General features: G+C 40.9%; 1 protein-coding gene across 4 annotated transcripts in view; it reads left to right on the top strand.

Moving 5' to 3' along the window:
• The window catches only part of ARFGAP2 (ADP ribosylation factor GTPase activating protein 2), a 722,347-nt gene that overhangs the window by 395,558 nt on the left and 302,142 nt on the right, over nt 1–24,647 (top strand). For all 4 annotated transcript variants that reach the window (XM_044082689.1, XM_044082691.1, XM_044082688.1 and 1 more), the window contains one exon: nt 6,981–7,033. In XM_044082689.1, coding sequence (XP_043938624.1) covers nt 6,981–7,033 — 53 coding nt within the window. The remainder of the gene's footprint in view (nt 1–6,980; nt 7,034–24,647) is intronic.

Genomic DNA, 24,647 nt, shown 5'->3' with positions numbered 1-24,647 from the left:
TCCCTCTGCTTCTCCACCTGAGGATTTCTCTTTTGGGGAAACTTTACATACCTTAAGGGAGCATTTCCACTGGGAAAGTCAGGATTTCTCTGAATCCAAAAAGAGGCTTAGGGATTTTCTCCTTCCTCAGCATAGGCCTTTGGCTATACCTCCTGTACTAGACATTGTTGATGTGTTTTCGGAATTCAGTATGGCTCCTGATTCCTTGCCGCCAGCCCCTAGCAAACCAGACAGGTACTACAGGGTTCCAGAGTCTCACAAATTCCTTTTCAAAACTCCTGTTGCGGACCCTGAAACCATTTCTCAGGGTCCCAAGGGCATTAAGGCTTCTACTGCTAAAAATCCTACCCCTTCTGATAGAGACTCCAGGGCACTGGATAAATGGAGTAAAAAGGTTTATACTTCTGCAACTTTAGCAATCAGGGCTTTAAACTGTCAATTCCATGTACTAAAATATCAACAGCATATAATGGGACTGCTTAAACAGAAAATGATGTTAATTTCTGACTGTGTGGAGAATAAAGATTTACAGGATTTATTGCATTCAGCCGAACAAGTTGGCAAACATATTTTGCAATGTGGTTTTGATTCTTTAGAGGCCTCTTGCAGGGCTGCTGTTACTGGGTCTGCGCTTAGAAGGCATGCTTGGCTTAAGGAGCAATCTCTGCCTGATCATGTTAAAGCAAAACTTTTGGATGCTCCTTTACAGCAGGACCGTCTGTTTGGCAATAAGGCTGAAGAAGTTCTAAAAAAGATGGAAGATAAAGCTAAATCTATGCAAACTGTGAAAGATTTCTTACAAGTACAACTGCCTAGATTTAGAAGGCACTGGCCTACTAAGAACTGGTCCTTTCCAGCTCCTTCCAGAGCCACTCCAGCCAAACCCAGACATTCCAAAAGCACCAGGTTTCAGTCCCAAGGGACTTTCAGAGCTAAACAATGGGGTGCTTCCTCTTCCAAATCTGGAAACAGCAAGGCACCACCCTGTGGTAAACGGACTCAATGACTTCCCTTTAAAATTACCAAGCACTTACCTCTTAGCCGCCCCTTTGGGGGGAAAACTGGCTCTTCATTCCAGAAACTGGCAACTTATAACCCAGGACAAATGGGTGTTAAATATAGTGTCCCAGGGATACAGATTTCATTTCCACACGCTGCCATCCCCAAACGGACGGCCAGACCTACCCCAAAATCAGTGGGCAGAGGCTCAGAAACAAGTACTTTCCCTCATCAACATGGGGGCTATTCAGCTAATACCAGAAGAGGAAAAGGGTCAAGGTTTCTATTCCAGACTTTTCCTGGTACCCAGAAAAGACAAATCATGGCGTCCAATTCTGGACCTGTCTACTCTAAACACCTTTCTGGACATTCCAAAATTCAAGATGCTGACTCTTCAGTTACTTCCTATGCTAGGCAAGGATGCCTGGTTGGCAACTCTAGATTTAAAAGAGGCTTACCTGCATATCCCAATCAGGGAATCTTGCAGAAGGTACCTACGCTTCAAAGCAGGCTGCATGCATTATCAGTTCTCTGCACTGCCCTTTGGCTTGTCTACTGCGCCCAGGATATTCACAAAGTGCCTGGCTCCAGTAATTGCATTTTGCAGGCAAAGAAATATTCAAATATATCCATACCTGGATGATTGTCTAATTCAGGCAGAAAACCAGGCCATTCTTCTAAAACATCTGGTGTTTGTAAAAAGAGTTCTAACTTGTCTAGGGTACACCATAAATGAAAAGAAATCACAACTGGTACCCTCTCAAAAAAATTACATTCCTGGGTGCAAGCTTGAATACAGCTGCCCAGATGGCTTTTCTTAGGCCAGAAAAACAAATTCATTTGGTGACTTACTTCAAACAGGTGGCCACAAAAACACTGCTATTTGCAAGGCAAATACTGCAAGCCTTGGGGTTCATGGCCTCCTGCATTCTTCTAATTCCATATGCAAGACTGCATATGAGAAAACTTCAGTGGTACTTAAAAAGTTTATGGAGTCAATATTGTCACAGCCTGGAAACAATGATTCCTATCATACCTTGCCTGCGCCTAGAGTTCCTATGGTGGGCAGAGGCCTGCCACCAAAACAAGGGACTGCCATTCACCCCACCCCCCTGCTGCCCAAACCCTAACTACAGATGCATCAGACTATGCATGGGGGGCTCATTTGGCAGGGAAGTGCATTCAGGGAAAATGGAGCCCAAGTCAAATGCACCTTCATATCAATCAAAAAGAAATGCTAGCTGTACAGAATGCTCTGACAGTCTTCAAGGACTACCTTTATTCAGGACAATTACTGATAAAGACTGTGACAACACCACGGTTATGTGGTACAATAAACAAGCAGGGGGTACACATTCCTACCCCCTCTGAAGATTAGCCATGGCATTGTGGAACACCGCCTTGAGATACAAAGCACAACTTAAAGCTGAATTCCTGCCAGGAAAGCTGAATGTTCTGGCAGACAGTCTAAGCAGAAATCTCATGGACCCACACAAATGGAAACTGGAACCACGGATTTTCAACATGTTGACACGAAAATGGGGGAGCCCAAACATAGATCTTTTTGCCTCACCCCAGAACTACCAGTTGGACAAATTTTGCACAAGAACTCATCACAAAAAAGCCTGGAAAGTGGATGCTCTGTCCTTCAGCTGGAAAAAACTTATAGTCTATGCCTTTCCCCCTCTGCCTCTGCTTTCCAAAGTTCTACTAAAAGTCAAATAGGACAAACCAAAAATGATTTTGATTGCTCCAGACTGGCCTCGCCAACACTGGCACCCACTCCTGCGCAGTGCATCACACATTCCATCGTGGCACCTGCCTCCGACACCTTCCTTACTGTCTCAGCAGGAGAACCAGATTCTGCACCCTCAGCTCCAAACATTGAACCTTGCAGGATGGCTAATCACTTAAATTCCCCCTTAGCATCCCTCAGCAAACCTGTGATGGATGTCATTTTGGAGGCAAGAAGACCTAGTACTAGAAAATCTTATGCTGACAAATGGAAAAGATTCTGTGCCTGGAATCTATCTCAAGGGATGAGCACAGCAGTGCCCAATTTACCTCAGATTTTGCAATACTTAACTGAGATGCTTCACAAGGGCCTGTCTTTTTCTTCCATAAAAATCCATGCCTCAGCCATTTCAGCTCATTACAACACAGAACCCCCCCCTCTTCTCTCATCCTCTTCTAAAGCAGTATCTCAGAGGGGCCAAAAACTTGAGACCACCCAGAAGAGCTCCAACCCCTGCCTGGGGCCTTTAACTTTGTTTTGGAGAAACTCACTCTACCTCCTTTCGAGCCAGCTGCTACTGCAGACTTAACATTTCTTTCTTGGAAAACAGCTTTCCTTTTAGCAATCACTTCCGCTAGAAGGATATCTGAATTACAGGCCCTTATGGCAGTGAAGCCTTTCATAATCTTTCATGCGGACAGGGTGTCACTCAGAACCAATCCATCCTTCATGCCCAAGGTGGTATCCAGTGTGGCTCTTAATCAGTCCATTCATTTGCCAACTTTCTTTCCCAATCCACAGAACAAGGGGGAGCGGATTCTGCATTCATTGGATGTACACAGACAACTTAGATTCTACTTGGACAGGACTAAATCTCGAAGAAAATTTGAACAACTGCTGGTAGCATTTGCTGAAGGGCAGAGGGGAAGGCTATTTCAAAGCAAACCATTAATAAATGGATAAGCCATTGTATTCATTTCTGTTATAAGCACCATGGAAAACCTATCCCCCAGGGGATCAGATCTAATTCCACCAGGGCTGCATCTACTTCAACAGCCTTTCTCAGAGGTGTTACTACCAGGGATATTCTAGAAGCTGCTACCTGGAGTTCAGTTCATACTTTCACCAAGCATTATCACTCACCAATTTTCTCTAAATCCAGAGCTGGCTTTGCCATTGCTGATTTGCAGGGCCTTATAGCTGGTCCTAATGCTGTATAAATCCATCCTCCCAACCATAGCTTTGGGAATCTACCCAAATGTATTGACTGCAACAGTGAAACACAAAGAACATAGTACAGTTGTGTATTTTTACCATAAATGTAAATGCTCAAGTGTATTCACTGTTGCAGTCCTGGTTACCCTCCCACCAGCCCCCTGTTTTTCTCTTACTATACCTCTACTTCCTTTAACTATGATTAAAAGCCTTTTTGGTGTATTTGCTTTTGTTTGGAGGTATATTTTTGTGTTTTTAATTATTGAGATATATATATATATATATATATATATATATATATATATATATATATATATATATATATATATATATATATAAAATATATATATTTTGCTCCCCATTTGTGGCGCACCTGACATCTGGAACAAGAAAAACTGATGTAATGGTGTCAGCTGCATGATTTATACCCCTGATGTCATGGAAGAAGGGACAGCAACCGACGCAGGACCCAAGACTTTGTTAATCAGGCCGACTGAGGGCAACCTGCCAGCAGATTACCCAAATGTATTGACTGCAACAGTGAATATTCTTGAACATCTACATTTATGGTAAGTGTACACAACTATACTTTCCCTGTGATGCTTTGTAAGCTGTCTGCGAACCATTGCTTTTGCTGTAGCAGGCAACTGAGTAAATGTCAGAAAAATCCTGCAGGGCAGCTGAACTTTATTTGGGGTTAATCAAAGTCTCTCTAATTGATGGCAGGTGTGTACCCAAGAAGACTGAATGCTGTAAATAAATCAAAAGGTGCTTCAACAAAGTATTAATTTAAAGGTGTGCATACTTATGCAACCAGCTTATTGTATGTTTATTTTTATATTTTTCCCCTAACAGATTTGTTTGTTTTTCAATTGAATTGTAGAGGTTATAGGTCACATTAAAGGTGGTAAAAGTTTTGAAATTTATTGTAGTCTCATTTTTTTTATATCACAAAAACCTGGCATTTTAACAGAGGTGTGTACACTTTTTATATCCGCTGTAGTTCCCTATCTGTAGTTAGCAATGGGGGTGTCAAATTTTCATTGATTTGTCTGTGCAGCTGGCCATCGGAAGCACCCAGGTCTACTGGATCTGCCTTAGCTTTCCATAGGCTCATGTTCTTTGAGAGATGATCAGAGATTCTGATGCAGCATCACACTGCTGCTTGGGAGTGATTTTTATTTTCCATTATGGCCTAGTCCATCTCTGTGACAGCCTTGTGAGCTGCACTATGCATGGTTCTGCATATGTGCAACTTCTGACCAAGTGACACATTGCTTGTATTGCAGGCTTCCCAGGCTCTTTATGCTGCAATTACAGTGAGTTAGGTTGCCCCCCCCCCCGAAGTAGGGGGAAGCCGGTGTTTGCCTCTCAGTTCATTCTCCCCCACCTTTGTCCCTCCGGGCCCTGTGCAGTTAGTTAAGCACAGATCACTTGGAGTGCAATCTGGGGTTTATACCTCTGTATCATAGGGCCAGGTGTATCAAATTTTCATTATTCTTGGTTTTAAAGAAGATGCTCACTAGTGGCAACAGGGCAAACCGGCAGGTGCAGCATCTAAGTGCATTCGTGCAACCTGTGTATCATTACAGTTGTGAATGGATTCAGAAGTCATGGAACTTCTAGTAAGAAATGTTGAGTGCTGAGTGGTGTAGAGGATAAACCCACTAATGGAAGTCGTAATACTGGATCCGCTTCATTGATCAACTGAGGTTAGAATGCATCTATTACTTATTGTAATATATCTGCAGATACATTGTGCTCTTAGTGATGGTAAGTTCGTAGTCATGTCCTACACTTGATTTTTTTTTTCAAGAACTTCCTTCTGTATTCTGGTATTAATAAATATTTGGAAGATATTGCAAATAAAAAAAAACTGGCAAGTCACATTCTTTAGCAAACATACTGTGTTTTCCAGGTTATTCTGTTTAGACTGTCTTTGTTGTAATAGTTTCAGATACTGATTTAACTAAGAAGCCACCATTATTACTTCAGGGAGTATGCACAATGTTTACAACTACTGGTATGAATTTACTAAATTGTGGTTTATGTACATGTGCATCTGTCTGTATGTGTGTGTTTATGTACAAGTACATATGTAGTGTTGCAGATGTAGCCAAGTGTAATACAGTTTATAATTAGAGACCCTGTGACAATGGAAGATCCTGCTAGATGCACAGCACAATAGTTTGAAATGTTCATAGTGATAACATTTGATTTAAATTGTGCATTTTCCATATATGCTTTTTAGTTAGGATTACTTAACTGTGTAACTTGGGTCATAGACAGCCATTGTATCTTTGTGTATAGATGTGAGGGTTGTGTTGTGCATTCTGTTTCAGAGCAAGTTGAGCATTGATTTTTATGATAAAATTTAAAAAAAAATGTCATCCTCTACAGAGCTGTTGCAATACTTTGCTCATACTTATCTTCTCTCTGGTCACCTTTGCACTCCTAGAGTGCATTGAGTAAAATGTGTGTGCTTTTATTGCACAGCTTGAACTGCTACAGAAATACTAACAAGTATGCAGAAAACTAGTTCTAATGTAATTACAAAAGAAAAAATAGTGAGAGGCATTGCCAGGAAACACAGGTTGACCTTGATACAGCTTTTGTAGCCATGCAGTCTTTCAGCAATATGAGGTTATGGCCTTAAAGACCCTCAGGTGCTGCTTTCCAGACAAAACAGGACAAAGTTTAGTAAAATACAAGCCACACTGTAAATGAGAAATAACTTTTATCATCCTATCCTAAATGCACACATTTGTATTGCTTTTACACAGAATACTTAGCCCTTCTTACAGCTATGAAACTAATTCATTCTGTGCATCTCACCATGGTTATTTCTGAATGGGCTTCCAGTGGTCATCAGGATGATGCTCACTTACCTGGCTGTCGTATACCACTAATCATAGCTGCTTTGTTTCAGCTGTTCGCTTTAACTTGGTCTTAACACTGTATTGTGGAACATTTTGCAGCTAAGCGCATGTGCTGTCAGTAATTCAGTGTCCTTTTTTCTTCTTCTTTCTAGAAGTAAAGCCATCTATTATAGGAAAGAAGAAGCCATCAGCAGTCAAAAAAGGGGTAGGTGTTTAAATTGAAGTACCAGCAGTTGCATAGACTAGCTGTGTACAACTGTGTATTTGTATGCTTAGGAGTTTATTGACATAAGCTAACCAGGCACTATTTTGAAATTTATAAACTTTTTTTATATCGTGAATCACTGGCAGATGCACTGAACTTTCTCAGCTGACTCAGATTACAAAATGTCCACCAAAAAGCCTTTTACAACCACTTTTATAGTTTCAAAACTTTGTCCTTGATGAAAACATTATTTTCCTGTGTTTAAGCCTTCTTTGTCTGTATCATTATCTCAGTATAGACCAACAGTCCTCAACAGGCTGAAATGTTCTTTCATTGATAGGCTAGTCTGTAACTTTTTCTGCTGTTAGCCATTTCCCTTTTCATTTGAGTATGTGTATATATTCATCTGGTTTTAGGATATCTCAACAAGCCTCTATTGTTAATGCCATTTGTTACATAAACATTCAGAAGTATAAAAGTTTGTTCCAAGCTAATCACACTTGTGTACTGCGTATTTTTTTCTGTACTTATAAATGCTGTGTTCTAAAAATATCACACTATTATGACAGAAAGCAGTTTCACCAAACCTCTGTCACTGTGAAGGAAAAACAGTTACCAAATGCTATATGTTTTTCTACAAAATATGTGTTATATAATTCTATCAATTCCCCTTTTTTATTTTGAAAACCAGAAACATTTCAATCAAAATTTAACTCAAACGTTGAGTCTTACAGAAAAGTCATGGCTGCATTTGTTACCTTCTTTGCCACCTACATTAGTTAAAATGGGTACCTGATTGACCGTCTTTAATACAAAGTTTTAACACATGTGCACATTATCAACAAAATAATAGCTCCCTTGGCAATTAAAACTGTGATAATGTTTTTTCACCATTCTGAAAATAACCCATTTAACCAATCTGTCTAGTCACTGTTTCATGTAATCTTAGAGAATTTACTATACAAGCACTGTCACTGTAAATATTTACTGGATGTAAATGCTGTAAAACATATTGTAGCTCAGCCCTTTGTGCTGACATGGCCTGGTAACTTGACCATAATTGGTTTGTCTCCCTTTTGCAATATCACTATTGGAGACCCCATGTAGTACTTCCAATCCTTCCAGAAATGTGCACCATCTACATACACTGTAGTAATGTCGGACTAACACCTTCAGTGATTTTGTTTAGCTTGCTGTCATTTATCAAAGTTTTGGTTGTCAAATGTGGAGTTAGAAATATAATCCCCAAAGAACATTGTCAAGTACTCTGTCTTATTACCCAGTAAATGGTCAAAAGTTGTTTAATGCAAGGATGATATCCTTTTTCTACAGGAGTAATTTTTCTGCTGCAAAGAAGTAATGTGTCTTAACTTAGTATCCATTCCTTAAGATGTCTCTTATGGCCAAGACTGTAATAATACCACTGGGAGTATGTCCTTCCCTGCTGTTGCTGTTTGCAAAACAAAAGATCATTTACTGGTGGGAGCTATCACCTCCATTGCTAGCTTTTGCGTTAACATTTTAAAATGCATCTTCCTCAGGGCAAATGCCCCCAACATATCCTGACAAGGAGTCCTCCCTGTCAGTCTGATAATGGTTCCTAGAAATTTTACTTTTTATGTCCATTTATTTTACTTTTTATGACAAAAACTGTATTTTGTTTTTGTTTACTTTGAGCCTGCCTTTTGCAACTGTCTCAACTTTTTTCAGCTGTGGTGTGTGTTTCTCCACAGTCTCTGATTGTATCAGAATGTCATTAATATAATAGGTTCATAGGTAGGTACTAGGCTATCGGCCCTAGGGCCTATACAAGCCGGCCAAAAAGGTACCCTGGTTTTTGCCACCCAACAAAATTATTTTCCTGTGCCACTGTGAGCAGAGCCACAGAAGTGATCCCCGGGGTGAATTTCCTATTTCCCATCCAATCATCAAGATTTTTCTTGAAGAGTACTAGTGAAGAGCTGTGTTTGATATAGATAGGTAGTTTATTCCACAGTATGGGAAGTCTCTGGGACAGGAATCTATCCCTCTGGCATGTTCCCTTTATTGTGGTGACAAAGTTTAGGTCCCTAGAGCATGTAGCTCGGAGAGATTGGGACTTCTTTAAGTGGAGCATGTCCAACAGCTCTGGGTTTGACATAGCTTTGTATGTTAGGCAGAGATCACCTCTGAGTAGGCGATATGCGACAGAGTAAAGCTGGAGTTTCTTGAGACGGTCTGCATAGGGCATCTGTTTGAGGCTGGTAATCCTCTTTGTGAGGTATTTCTGCGGCCTTTCCAGTTGTTGTAGATGTCTTGTGAGGTACATACCAAAAGGGACGTTGTACTCTATAATGGGTCTATTGAGTGATGAGTAGAGGGGAACAATGACCTCTTTTTTCTGGATGAGAAACCTTTTGTGATGAGGTGTGCCACGTAGAAGGATTTCCTGACTACTATGACGATGTGATTATCAAAGGAGAGACTACTGTCCACTTGTGTCCCAAGGTCTCTTATCACACTTTCAGTGTTAAGTATACTACCGCCTATGTTGTAGTTCATGGGTACAGAGTTTTTACCAAAGGGGATGACAGTGCGCTTTTTGGCATTGAGCTTGAGGCCATGGCTTTGACACCAGGCATCTGTCTTAGTGAGGCCCTTTTGTCAGATGTCCACATTGTTAGGAGTTTCGATTATGGCTCCTAGTTTGCAGTCATCTGTGAACTTAGTTAGCCAAAGACCACCTGTGTTAGCCTGTACTTCAGAGAAGTAGATAAACAGGAGAGGACCCAAGACTGAACCCTGTGGTACTTCACTTGTCACTGGTCTGAAGTCTGATTTAGAGTCTGCTACTTTCACAGTGTGGGTTCTGTCAGTGAGCCAGTTGGCAACCCATCTTGTGACATAGGGATTTCTACCTAGTTTAGTGAGTTTATCTATAATTCCAGAGTGGGGGATGGTGTCGAAAGCCTTGGCAAGATCTAATTAGGCTGTGTGAACCACCTTACCCTTGTCTGCGGCTTTGGTAACTGCTTCAAAGAAGTCTATCAGGTTTAGGAGACATGATCTGCCTTTTACAAACCCGAACTGGGTGGGGTCCAGAGTTTGGAGATTACCATTGTCTTTGTTTATAAGTTCCATGATGCATAGCCTTGCAAAGCAGGCTCGTCAGGCTAATGGGGTGGTAGTTCCTGGGGTCCGTGGTGGCTCCACCCCTTGAGGAGTGGGATAACCATCACTGTGCGCCATTCAGCGGGCACAAAACCTGAGGTGAGGCTATGATTGAACATGGTACTTAGGTGGGGTGCCAGTTCGTTCTGTAGTTTGTGTAGAACGCAGCCTGGGATGTTGTCTGGTCCCATGGATGCTGTGTTCTTGGCTTTGGAGAGTGTGTTTTTTACCTGTGCAGCCTTGATTACAGGAACTTTGAATTCTTCCGGTATAGACATGGGGTGAGAGGGGGGTAAAGTTAGCACTGAACCTATCTGCCAGGATGTTGGCAATATCAGTTGGGTCTGTATATTTACTCCCATTGTCCTGTAACTTAGAGCAGATCTGAGTGTTGCCATTGAGATTCTTGAGATAGCTATAGAATGCTTTGTGGTTGTCTTTAGAATCAGTGGCAATTTTGTTTTCATAACTAGCTTTGGAGGATTTTATCAGGGATCGCAGCTTCTTACTGATGCTGACCAGGGAGCTCCTCCACTCATGGGATTTTACTCTCTTGCAACAGTTTCTTCCTTCTGTTGTACAGTTTGATTATGGCAGGGGACCACCAGATTGGCTTCCTTTTTTTGGAGGATAGCGTCTTGGTTCCGTTTGGGATAGTACGATACACGCACTCGTGTAAGTGCTTATAAAGTGCAATTGTGTAGGATTCGGTAGTCGTAACTGTATTGTCCATCTGCATGGGTGTCATGAAGTTCACCACTTCTGTCTTAAGCATGAAGTTGGCTTTGGAGAAATTTTTTACTGTGGTTTCCTTAATGGGGGTGGGGGCAGGATGTGGATATCTAGGATAATTAGCTTATGGTGGGGGCAGGATGTGGATATCTAGGATAATTAGCTTATGGTCAGATCGGACCAATGAGGTGTTGACTTCAGGTGTGGAACACCAGTCACTCATGTTGGTAATGACTAGATCTAGGATATTGTTGTCCCTGGTGGGGGGTGTGGATAAGTTGATCCAGGGCATTGGAGTTTATGAATTCCAGAATGTGTTGAGTGAAGGAGTTGGTACATGAGTAGTTTTCCCAGTTAATGGTGGGGTAGTTGAAATCTCCCATTATTAGGGTGTTTGGTTGCTCCCTAATATTTTCCAGTACATCAAGAAAAGAGGCGTGGGAATCCTGGGGCATGGTGGGGGTTCTGTAGCAAGCTACAATTTGGATTGCAGTTTTGCCCAGAGTTATTTGCACTTGGATAACCTCAGCTGCATTATGCTGAGCAACTAGCCTGGAGGTGTGGATATCCTTAATGAATATGGACACATCTCCGCCTTTAGTGTTCCAGTCCAGGTTCCATGGCCGAAAAGTGTGGTATGAGTTATAGCCTGGTAGTGCAAGGGTGCTGTGTGGGGCCTTGAACCAGGTCTCAGTCACTGCACAGATATCGGTGTTCTCCATTTTAAGGAGTGCCTCGAATGAGTGCATTTTGAGATTTAGACGTCTAGCATCGAGTAGCAGCACCCTCAGTTTTTGCTTTCCTGTTATGGTAGTGAATTTGTCATTTGATCCTTGCCTTAAAAAGGCACTATAGGGGCGGCAAGAACCTTAGCCAGTATCCGTAATCCCAGGGGTGACAGGTGCAGGCCATCTCTGGCAATGCATTGTGGTCTGTTGACCATGTCATGATAATAACTTTATCATGTTTATTCACATTCTTTAAGAATGTCCCTACTATCTGATGAAAAATGGCAGGTTTGTTATGAAAACCTTGAGGTAATCTAGTCATGACATATTGATTTTGAAAGGTAAAAGCAAACCTTTGCCATTCTCTTTTCTGAAATGGTACTGTGAAAAATAATTTGCTAAATCTATCATTGTAATGTAATCCCTTAACCCTCCCACTGTAATTGGAATTTTTAACTTCCCACAGTCTTATTTTTGTCTCTGCCCATAAGGTCTGAAATTTTTTCTCTGTGGTATTCCAGATATCTCTATTAGTCTTTCATGGACACCACTATTTTTCCTTTACTCTGTACTAGGCTAACTTGTATTGTCATGCACTGTTGATTTACACTCTGTTCACTATCATTTCTTACATTGCCTTCACCGTCATTCATTGCTGAAGCTGAGAGGAAGAGTAGTTTCCTTATAAGTACACTTAATGTTACCTGGTACTTCTTTTACTTGGTTCAAAAGCCTATGTATAACTACATAAGCTATTACTAAAAATACTGTCTTTAATTCAGTTTGTTGAGCTGGCCTATAATCTGCTTAGAAAACTGTAATTTCTGCATGAAATATGAACTGATTTAAATCTGGAACTTTACTTGTCTGCCCTTTATGCAAGTATAACAAAGGAGTTGAACCTGTGGTTAATATTCATGAAGCACTCTTTTCATTCATGGGATCTGAACTTTTGACTGTACTGTCACTTTTAAAATGTAGCATGGACTTTCATTTTTGTTGTTAGGTTACGGAATGTAAAATTTAATTTTCCAAATCTGTAACTGTCGGCCCTTTATTCTGCGAATTAAGTTGACTTTCCTTTCTGGTATACCTTACACAACATAAATATATATGGTTCCTTTTTTTTAAACTGGCCACACCCACTTTAACTTTGTCAGCTGAACTGGAATTTATTTCATCTTTAACCCATAAATCTGCATGTTTCTGTCATAACCAGTTTTTTTAATTCTTTATATTTGCACAAACTACTACATGCTGATTTTTACAAGTGTCATCTGTGTGCACTACTGTACATTCTGTAGCATCCATCTGTATAGCAATATCATCTCTAGTCAAAATGTCTAAAACATTTTGCGTATACTTTTTAACCTCTATATCATGTTTTTTAACATTGGCATGTGTTTTTCATTGTTTTGTTGATAATTTCTTTGTTAAAAGCATTCCACTGTGAGCAGTAGGTCTGTAACATTTCAGCTGTTTTTACAACCAGTAAACTTTTAGCATCGTCTTAAACTGACTTGAAATTTTGTATAAAAGGTGTAAACTGGCATTACAAAATGACTTTTGACTGAATTTGACAATTTTTACTTGTTGTGCATAGTCTTTACCCACAATTAAAAAATGCTCTACCTAATTATATATATATATATATATATATATATATATATATATATATATATATATATATATATATATGTGTGTGTGTGTATACATTATTTATATATAATATGCATCTTATGTAATCCTATAAGTTGGTTATTGTAAAGTTGCTCTTGCATATTTTTTTTTAATTTTGTTTGTTTTGATTACTTTAATGTTTTTCCATAGGGTAATATTCTAAGGCTTGTGTTTAAATATCTGTGCCAGCTGACAGTGATATGTTACAGGAAATGCTTCTTATTAGTAGGACAAAAAAATTGCTGTGTTATTTGAGGGGGGACAGGTTCTGAAACTGTTGGGCCAGACTTTGCAAACTGAATTTGTATCTGGAAGTCAGGGCATTGGTTTTATGAGGAAATGCATACATTTTAGGGCACTTGGAACTGGGTTTGGGGTATTTTAGATGTCCTACTATGGTGTCCTTTCAGCTTTATCATATAGGTACAACTGGGCGATTATTTTCTTGCATTGTTATCTGCTTTTTTTTAAAGAATCCTAAAGCTTAACCAATTTTTAACATTTTCCAGGTCTATAGAGGTATAGCAGAAGTGAGGTGTTGATTTTTTTTCTCAATACTTTATGTATTCTCCTTTTGAAAGGTGTAATGATGAAAGGGGTGCTATTTTAATGAAATAAAAGCTTAAGGATAGCCAAGGTGAGCAGACAGAATGGGAACGGGATTTGAAACAAGTGCACAAAAACAGGAAAATTCAGAGATATAGAATGTCTTGGCCCTAGATCCATTTAGACAAAGAATCAGTTTACAAATCTGGAGGTCACCATGTTAGACAAGGAGTTGGTTGTTAAAGGAAGACACAATTTAGTGTTTTAGAGCAAGTTGTTAAAAATACCATTTCATCTTCTACAGAAAGACTTAAACATTTTGCAAGATGTGGTATGCTGCAGAATTTCTAATCTGTAGGATGGTGCACGGTAAAAACCTTGTTGCACGGTAGAGGAGACTGATTTGGATTCATGTTACAGAGAGCACTGGATATTGTAGGTGTTCATGCTAAGAATCATTCTGCTTGATTCATAATAGGATGTGGTGTTATCTGAAAGAGGACATCAGATTATGACTATCTTTTTTCAGCACTCCACTCTTAGGAGTGTATGTTTACAGTCTAGAGTCAAAACCATTAGTAAGAGTCCAGCTATATAAAGGTCAGTATGCACTTTACTAATTTTTTTGCTTCCTGAACTACAATTGCCATTCCTCTAGGCTTCACTAAGTTGTTGGTTGCCCCTTATCTTCATCTTAGTGTTTAAGTACAAATTTTCTATTTCATAACATTTTTACCTAAATAATTTTTAGCTTTTATGCTTCTAGTAGTAGTAATCCAAGAAAAAAATAAGCAAATGCTCTTGTTTACATAAGAGTATTCCAAAAGACTTGCACATTAGTAAAAGGAATCTTAGGAAGTACAAGGCAACTGAGTGTTATGATAATTTACACCTTCTGGTATATGTGGGGCTGTTTGATTTGTGAAAATAAGATATCCAAGACCAGTGGGTCCCTAGTAGCAGTAATAGCAAGATATAGATCTCCCCTCTGAAGTCTGTCGGACACCGCATAAAGGGACATTTCCCATCTTTTCTGATATCTTAGGGATTTTAAGTCTCTTAGGATCCTCTGTGATTTCTTTTTATGTCTAGTGAGGCATATTCCAAAAGGGGCTTCATATTCTGTAATTGCCCTAATCATTGATGGCTGTAGGGGAACAGTAATAACCTCTTTACATCTGAATGATATTTCTTTGGCAGTTAGCTGTGCAGTGCTGTAAAAGGACGCTCAACTATTTTTACATGATCAAGGGAGAGGGAATTATCAGCCCAAGTTCCTAGTTCTTTAACATTTTCCTTTTAAAGTGTTTTCTGTGTTGTATGCTGGGGAGGGGTTGTTTACCAAATGTGATGATGATGATGATGCACTTTTTACCATTTAATTTGAACCCATTTTTAGTGCACTAGGTATTTATGACTCTAAGGTCTTGCTGAAGGGCTTTGACATTGGAGATGCCCTGACAGTGACTCACAGTTTATAGTCGTTGCAAACTTGTTAACTGAAGGTCTTGGTTCATGGTCTGGAGATCCGGAAAGTAAATGCTGAGCAAAAGTCTGAGCACTGAGCCCTACAGAGACACCACTGGTTACCTGTATATTCTTTTGAATAGGCACCAGCTACCTGCATCTTGTGAGTTTTGTCTTTAGGCAATTTCCTATCTGTCTTACTACACAGGAATTTATTTGTAATGTATTAAGCTTACTATTTATTTATTTTGACATTTGTTGACTGGGTATGTCCAACCGAGCATGAGCATTTTTTTCAGCAGAGGCCAGGGGAGAAAACCTCCAAAAGCAGCTTTGTTATAATAAGAGTAAACTGAGTAAAATAACATCTAGATATGAAAGTAGCTATATGAACAGACTAAAATACATAATAATTTTAGAGAATCAGTGACTCTGCAGGCATTGCTGTATAAGAGTACAAACAGGCATACTGTAATAGTAGAAATAGGAGAGCAAGGTCAGAGATATAAAGATCAGAAGAAGTATACATCCCTATGAGTTGAGAAGAGTGAGTGCATTAGTAAGGGAGATGGGGAATAAGTAATGTGAGAGTAGAGCTAGGTAGGGTTTTGGCATGGTCAGATTCAGGAGTTCATTAAATTTTCTTTTAGGGATTTTTTGAATTTGTGAGCATAGGATATTCTGATGGTTAAGGGGTAGTTTATTCCATTTTTGGGCAACTGAGTAGCTAAATAGGTGTTGGCTAATTTTTATTTGGGCTTTTAGATTTCCCAGTGTAGCTGGCCTGAGCTCAGGAGATTCTGAGTAGGAGCATAGAGAGAGATAAGGGAGGAGACTCTAAGACAGGCAGTATGTCTGTTGAGGGTGGAGTGAATGATGAGCAGTTGGGGTAGTAGGAGCTGGTAGGGGAATTCTGGCCAGTTTAGAGATTTGAGAGAGATGCAGTGATGGGATTGGTAAGGTTGGCTTGCAGTGAGCCTAGCTATTTTATTGTAGGTGAGTATAAGCTTAGTTTTTAGTGGGGATTGAAGGTTGGTTAAGATCTGAGCGCCATACTGACTAGAAATAAGGTAGGCATAGGCTAGGGAGAGTCTAGAGTTTTTATTAAGGAATTTTTTATTTCTAAAGATCAGACAAGTTTGTGGTGTCTTTTTATGCAATAGTGGGCATTTTGGTCAAATTTTGAGTTGATCATTGATGATCACACCCAGGAGCTTGGTTTGTGTTTCAACATTAATGACAGTGCTGTTAAGATATGTGATCGAAAACTATGTTTAAGGTGAGTAAGGGATTTTGGTAGAAATGAGAGAATTTTGTTTATTGTGGGATTGAGTGCGAGTTGATTATTGGTAAACCAGTTTTCGACAGAGTTGAAAGTTTTGGGTTAAGCTGTGAAAGGTAGAGATTGTCAGAGAGGGAGATGATTGTGAAATCATTTGCATATTGTATAAGAGAAGAGTGAGAACAGAAGTGTGGATGCAATTCATAAAGATGTTAAATAGTTGTGGACCTAGAATGGAGCCATGAGGAACTCCCGCTTTGATAGGGAGAAAGGGAGAGGAGGAAAAGAGACATTTTTACAGACTGCTGTCTGCTTGTTAGGTAGCTAGAGAACCATGAAATAGTAGTATTAGAGAGAGGTCGGTCAATTTGGAAAGTAGTTTAGTTTGAGGCACAGTGTTGAATGCTTTAGAGAGGTGTTTGACACCATCCAACACCTCTGTAAGCATGGTGGATGGTGTTAAAACACCTTGTGCAGGTCAAGGTATGCTGTGTAGAAAGCATGACTGCTATCACCTGCCTGTGTCATCCTTTTCAAGAAGTTAACCAGGCATTCTGTTTACTTCCCTGATGAGCAAAAGGTACATGGTTGACTTCTCCCTCTATCCTTTGTCTGGGAAAGCCCAGAGAAATGCTCCAGCCCACATGTGACCAACTGGACTCCTCTATTCTGTTTTTTTTTTTTATTAATTTTCTCTGATGATCAGATTTATGCAGAATCCAAAACTTCATAAAGCTAGTCATCCTAATAGGTGTTTACTGGCTTTGGTAGGTCTGGTTTAGTCTTCTGTGTCATCTGTTGGAGAAGCCCACCGATGTTCTTCATTCCACATTGCTGCAGTCCTAACTATTGGGTAGTCCGCTGTCCAGTCGGCCCGAATACCAAAGTATATGGCTGACGTCGGTCAGGGCGCATTAGACTGACGTCAGTACGTCAGGGTACTAATGCGCATGACCGACGCCATATCCTCAGTCTTTTTTGCCGCATGGTCCGATGCAGAAGCAGTTTTGCGAGTGCAGGTTGGCGTTCTGAAATTTTCTGAAGTCGGAGTTTCAGACCGAATCAAAGTTGGCTAAGTACCCCGTTGGGGAACATTTTGTTTTTTTCTTGCCTCAGTATTTAACCGGATGTCAGAAAAAGTGAATAACTGTATTTCTTGTGGGAAACAGATACCTCATAGGGATTACCATACCTTGTGTATACCTTGTTTAGGGCCTGAGCACGACGTTGTTGGTTGTCGCTCTTGTGCTAGATTTAACAAACGCACTATTAAGAGACGGTTAGACTGTGCCAGGTTAGTGTTTGGGAAGCGTTGTAATTATAAAATGCCGTCGGATGCTCCGACGCCCGCTTCGTCCAAAAAGCGCAAGGACAAAACAGTGAAGCCTAGTGTCGATGAACCGGCAGTCCCTGACGTTGGTTCTTTAGAAGGCTCAGTGGAGCCAGAGGTTTTGCCAGGAGTTTCTTTGGAGTCTCAGGCAGAGACTTTACTGTTGCAGGATGTGCCTTCTCATGAGGTAGGCCAGGCTGAGGGGGCTTCTCAGGTAAATGTTCTTCCCTCTCTTCCCAAGGTAGTTAGAGCCTCTCCTTCTGTTTCCAAAACTTCTTTGAGAGGTAGGCCGAGTTTAGCTTCAGTGGGGGCTTCTCCTAGCATTTCAGGTTCTGTGCCTAAGAAACATATGCTTAAAATGGCAGAAGATTTAATTACTCTGATTAGAGGTTCTATGCCCCCTCCTGATAAGAGGCCTAGGGTGGAACCTGAGTTTGAGAGTTTTGAACAGTGTTCAGAGGCTTCTGAGTCTTCTGGAAGACTTGCAGGAGTATCCTCCTTATTCTGATTCTGATGTGGATGATTCCACTCCTACAGCTTCTCCTCCTGAGGATTTCTCATTTTCAGAAACTCTGCATTCCATGAGGGAGCACTTTAAATGGGAAGGCCAAGATTACTCTGATTCTAGGAAAAGGCTTAGGGAATTCTTGTTTTACCCCAGCATAGGCCCTTAGCTATACCTCCTGTGTTGAATGTGGTAGAAGATGTTTTTGCAGAGGCTTCCTGAACCCTGATTCCTTGCCTCCTGCTCCTGTTAAACCTGATAGGTACTATAGGGTGCCTGAAGCTCATAAGTATCTTTTAAGAGTCCTAGGGCAGACCCGAGACTGTTTCTCAGGGACCTAAAGGTGTTAAGGCCTCTGTTGTTAAAAACCCTGTTCCCACTGATAAAGAGGCAAGGGCTTTGGATAGATGGGGAAAGAAAGTGTATACTTCTTCCACTTTAGCCATGAGGGCGTTGAATTGTCAGTTTCATATGCTAAAATATCAAAATTATCTCCTTTCACAATTGAAATCTAAGGTGGATGCTTTGAAGGTATTGAGTGTAAAGAGTTGCTGGATTTAGTTCATGTGTCTGAACAAGTGGGTAAGCATTCTTTGCAATGTGGTTTTGATGCTGTACAGGCCTCCTCGAGGGTGGCTGCCACTAGTTCTGTTCTTCGCAGGCATGCCTGGTTGAGGGATCAGAATTTAGCTGAGCATGTTAAGACAAGGATTTTGGATGCTCCTTTACAGTCTGATGTGTTGTTTGGTTCGCCTGTGGAAGCAGTTTTAAAGAAAATGGAGGACAAAGCTAAGTCTATGCAAACTGTTAAAGATTTTTGCAGGTGCAGCCACCAAGTTTAGTAGAAATTGGCCTACTAAGGGATGGACATATCCTGCTTATGATTCCCAGTCTAGGGGTAGGTCTAGACGTGGTAGGGGCAGAGCTCAAGGTGCTTTTAGGCCTAGAACAGGGAGTTCACCTGCTCAGACTTCTGGTGAGGGCAGGGTCAGTCCTTTCGTAAACAGACCCAATGACCTGCCTTTTCAGCTGCCAGTAGATTTTCGTCTGGCAGCTCCTTTGGGAGGAAGACTGTCTCTTTTCAAAGAAAATTGGGATTTAATTACTCAAGACAGATGGGTGTTGGATATCATTCACCACGGTTACAGGTTTTATTTCCATACATTGCCCCTTTCAAAGGCATGCCAGACGTTCCTCCTCCACAAAGGAAAGAGGCTCACAAGCAAATTTCTCAGTTACTCCAAATAGGGCCATTCAGCCAGTCCCTGTATCAGAAAGGGGCCTAGGATTTTATTCTCGCCTGTTCCTAGTACCAAAGAAGGGGAACACGTGGAGACCAATTTTGGATTTATCAATCCTCAACACTTATCTGGACATTCCCAAGTTCAAGATGTTGACGTTACAACAGCTTTTACCTCTGCTGGGCAAAGATCACTGGATGGTAACTTTAGATCTCAAGGAAGCTTACCTTCATGTGCCTATAAGACTAAGCTGCAGGAAGTATCTGCCGAGTTGGAAATTCTCATTATCAGTTCTCTGCATTGCCCTTTGGCTTATCTACTGCACCCAGAGTATTCACAAAGGTTCTGGCTCCAGTGATAGCTTACTTCAGGCTAAAAGGAATTCAAATCTATCCTTACTTGGACGACTGCCTGATTCTGGCTCAAGAAAAGGAAGACCTTCTACAGCATCTGGAATATGTTATAGCAGTGCTAAGATGCCTAGGGTATTCTGTGAACGAAATAAAGTCCAGTCTAGTACCCTCTCAAGACATGTGCTTTCTGGGTGTGAGACTGAATACAGCAGCCCAGATGGCCTTTTAACCCCGGACAAACAACAGAGTCTATCACTTTACTTCCATCAACTATCTCATCAGTCCGTGCTGACTGCAAGGACAGTCCTTCAAGCATTAGGGTTCATGGCATCTTGTATTCTGGTGCTTCCCAATGCCAAACTGCATATGAGGAAGCTACAATGGTATCTCAAAATGTATGGACACAGCACTGCCAGGATTTGGACACTGTCATTCAAATAATACCTTGCCTTCAAAAAGAATTTTTGTGGTGGGCTCAGGAATGTCACCTAAACAAGGGACTCTCTGTGACCCGGCCAGAGGCGAGTCAGATTTTAACGACAGATGCCTCGGACATTGCTTGGGGAGCTCATCTAAATGGAAAGTGGATACAAGACAAGTGGCCTGCCAGACTACAGCATCTACATATCAACATGAAGGAGATGTTAGCAGTCCAGTTTGCATTAATGGCTTTCAAGGAGTTACTTCTTCCAGGGCAGGTGTTGATTCTAACAGACAAACACAACTGTCATGTGGTACATCAACAAACAAGGGGGAACACATTCTTATCCTCTATGCAGGCAAGCAATGATTTTATGGGAGACTGCGCTCAGCTTGCAACTAACTCTTCAGGCAAGGTTTCTGCCGGGAGCACAGAACTCCTTAGCAGATGTGTTAAGCAGACAAATCATGGATCCCCACGAGTGGAAACTGGATCTTCATGTATTTCAGAAATTGACAGTGTCATGGGGAACTCCAGACATATATCTGTTCGCTTCTCCACTAAACCACCAGCTGCCAAAGTTTTGCACAAAGGGGTTTCATCACACAGCTTGGAAAGTGGATGCTCTGTCTTTCAGTTGGAAAAATCTCCATGTGTATGCCTTTCCACCTCTGCCTCTTCTTCCAAAGGTGCTCTTAAAGGTCAGACAAGACAAGCCAAGGATGATTTTAATAGCTCCAGATTGGCCTCGCAACACTGGTACCCACTACTAAGGAGTCTGGTAAGGAAGCCTCCATGGCCTTTACCTTTGATTCCACATCTGTTATCTCAGAAGGACGGTCATCTGCTCAATGTCAAGCTTCACTCACTTCATCTAACAGCCTGGCATATTCTGTGTTGAAACACAGCAGGTCTCAACTTCCTCAACAAGTTTTAAATGTGATTATGGAAGCTAGAAGACCTAGTACAAGGAAAGTGTACGCAAAAATGGAAGAGATTTTTGTTTTGGAGTACAGCAAAGAATTTGGAGATTTCTGAGCCTAATTTGAGTGTGGCTCTTCAATATCTTACTGAGTTATTGGACAAAGGGTTGTCCTTCTCTTCCATTAAGATTCATGCTGCAGCAATTTCAGCTCACTATGATTGTGACCCACCATTGTTTTCGCATCCTTTGTTCAAGCAGTTTCTTAGAGGGGCAAAGAATATAAGACCCCAATGAGAGCTCCTACTCCTGCTTGGGATCTCAATTTTGTGTTGGAAAAACTTACTCTACAACCTTTTGAGCCTGCGGCTACTGCTGAATTGAAATACTTGTCATGGAAGACTGCTTTTCTGTTGGCTATTACTTCTGCAAGGAGGGTGTCTGAGTTGCAGGCCCTTATGGCAGTAGAGCCCTTTTGATTTTCCATAAGGATAGGGTATCATTACGCATTAATCCTTCCTTTATGCCTAAAGTGGTTTCTAGTGTGGCTTTAAACCAAACTATTCATTTGCCTACTTTTTATGCAGACCCCAAAATAAAGGGGAAAAGATTTTGCACACTTTAGATGTACACAGGCAATTGCGTTATTATTTAAGCAGGACTAAGGATTTTAGGCAGTCTCAGCAGTTGTTTGTTTCTTTTGCTTTGAGTTCGCAGGGCAAGCCTGTGTCAAAACAAACTATTTCTAGGTGGATTGGGTTTTGCATTGCCTTTTGTTATTCCCATCATGGCAAGGAGATTCCAGCTGGGATTAGGCCTCATTCCACTAGGGCTACTGCCACTTCAACAGCATTCCTAAGGGGGTGGCAACTAAGGATATTTTGGAGGCAGCTACTTGGAGTTCAGTGCATACTTTCTCTAAGCATTATCACCTTCCTCTCTACTCTAAGTCTAGGGCTGGTTTTGCCACAGCTATTTTGCAAGGCATGTTGTCAGCTCCTACTTTATGATTTGCCAGCCTCCCTTACCTCTGCTTTGGGATTCTACCCAATAGTTAGGACTGCAGCAATGTGGAATGAAGAACATAGTACAGTTTTGTACCTACCATAAATGTAGATGTTCGAGGATCCACATTGCTGCAGTCCACTCTATCTCTCCTCCTTCCCCTCTGTGTTTAGGGGTGGTTGTGTAGGTGAAGTTATATGCTGATAATTTTGTATATATTGTACATATTTTTGGTGCAGGTATATTGGGCCTTGTCTTTTTAGGGTCTTCTGACATCTGGGGCAAGGAAAGACTGAGGATATGACGTCGGTCATGCGCATTAGTACCCTGACGTACTGACGTCAGTCTAATGCGCCCTGACCGACGTCAGCCATATACTTTGGTATTCGGGCCGACTGGACAGCGGACTACCCAATAGTTAGGACTGCAGCAATGTGGATCCTCGAACATCTACATTTATGGTAGGTACAAAACTGTACTTTCTTGAGTTCTACAGAAACACTGTCTTCCCATCCATTGAATAAGATTTACCTTGACATTTACTCTCCATGGCTTACTGGATAGCTTCTTCACTTCTAGTATTTGCTAGAAATTTTTCCTTTTTAGGTACATAGGTAATGTGTTCTTGTCTTTCCAAAAGCCTGGCATGAAGAAAATGTAGGGAAAAGGGAAGCTTTGCTTGGTGTTTGCTAGCTCCCCTACGATACTTGAGTGCGGCAATATTTTTGAGACTGAATTATTTTTTTCTTGTAGTAACGTGCATTTAGCAGCTATATGCACCTTTCACCAAGAGCAAAGTTGTCATTCCTTAGCTTCTCTGAGAATTTGCAAAACCTCCCTCCAAGTTGTACCTTCTTTTTGTGACCTCTTCTATAAGATCTAGTACCTAGGTGGGGCTTATACTTTGTCCTGGAAAAATTTGATTCCGACTCCCTTTCAGCCTGCTGGTACCACAGAATTAAAATGCCTTACTTTGAAACACTTTTTTCTTTATCACTATTACTTTGGATAAAGCCATTTTGGGACTACCATATCGGTTCTTTCACAAACTTTCTCTTAAAACTGATCCTACTTTTATCCATAAAAGTTGCAAGGGAATCTGATTTAATCAGTAAATCTGTATGGCTGCTGTCTGTTTAGCCTACTTTAACTATACTTGCTACATTTCACTGATGTTCATTAATGACTAAGATACTGTTTGAACAGAACTGTGTTTGTACATAAAGGTTCACAGCTTTTTGTCTCCCCCTCTAAATTTGAGGCATAACATCTTCAAATTTACCCTTGCTAGTAGCTGTCTGCCTGTTTAAACATTTGATGTTCCAAGCATAACAAGCCATTGCTACAAGTTGCCAAATCTAATTGGATTATAGCTGTTGTTGTCTTGGTGGCCTTTTTTTACCCTTTCATGATATTTGTTCAGTGGCTGCGTGATGTTTCCTGAATAACTTTACAAAACTTAATTAAATTCATTTCTGCATACAGATCTGCTGCTGATGCTGCCATTATTAAGGATATGCTCTCCTTTGGGTTCACCTAGTAGGAAGGACTTGGCAGACTCTCCTGGGAAAGGTGTGATTGCTGAGCTGGCCTAATGCCTATGGTCTTCGTAGGTTCATAGGGGTTTACTAGGCTAATGACCACAAGGGCCTTTTAAGCCTAGCCATGCATCCCAGATCTGACATGTTATGATACCCTTGATAAGTGTAAGCAGGGGCTTTTGGGCGATTAATCATTTATAGGTTGCCTGTGTCCATTACAGACATGGGTGCCAATCCAGGAATGAATTTCCTGTTCCCCATCCAGTTGTCCAGATTGCACTTGAATTGGGTTAGGGAGGAATTCTGCTTCACATGGATGGGGAGCCTTTCCCAGAGACTGGGTAATTTCTGAAATACATACCTGTCTCTCAAGCCTATTTATATCACAGGCAAGGTTTAAGTCTTTAGAATAGGTAATTCTGGTGTTGTTTGTTTTGCGGATATGCAGTAGGTCTATCAGAGTGAGTTCTGGCAGTGCCCTGTATGTCAGGCATATATCTACCCTCAAAAGCCTATAGGAGACCATACAGGGGATAGAGCCTTGAGGTGATCTGCATAGGATACTTTACTTAAACCATGTATTATTTTAGTGCGGAACCTCTGTGATGTTCCGGTTGTTGGATATGCCTGGTTAGGTGCATACTAAAGGGGGCATTGTACTCCATGATTGGTCTGATGAGTGCCGTATACAGTTGAACAATGACTTCTTTG

This window comes from Protopterus annectens, chromosome 9.part0, assembly GCF_019279795.1.
Source record: "Protopterus annectens isolate FY-2018-M chromosome 9.part0, PAN1.0, whole genome shotgun sequence".
Lineage (NCBI taxonomy): Eukaryota > Metazoa > Chordata > Ceratodontiformes > Protopteridae > Protopterus > Protopterus annectens.
This window is presented reverse-complemented; position numbering and strand designations above follow the sequence as displayed.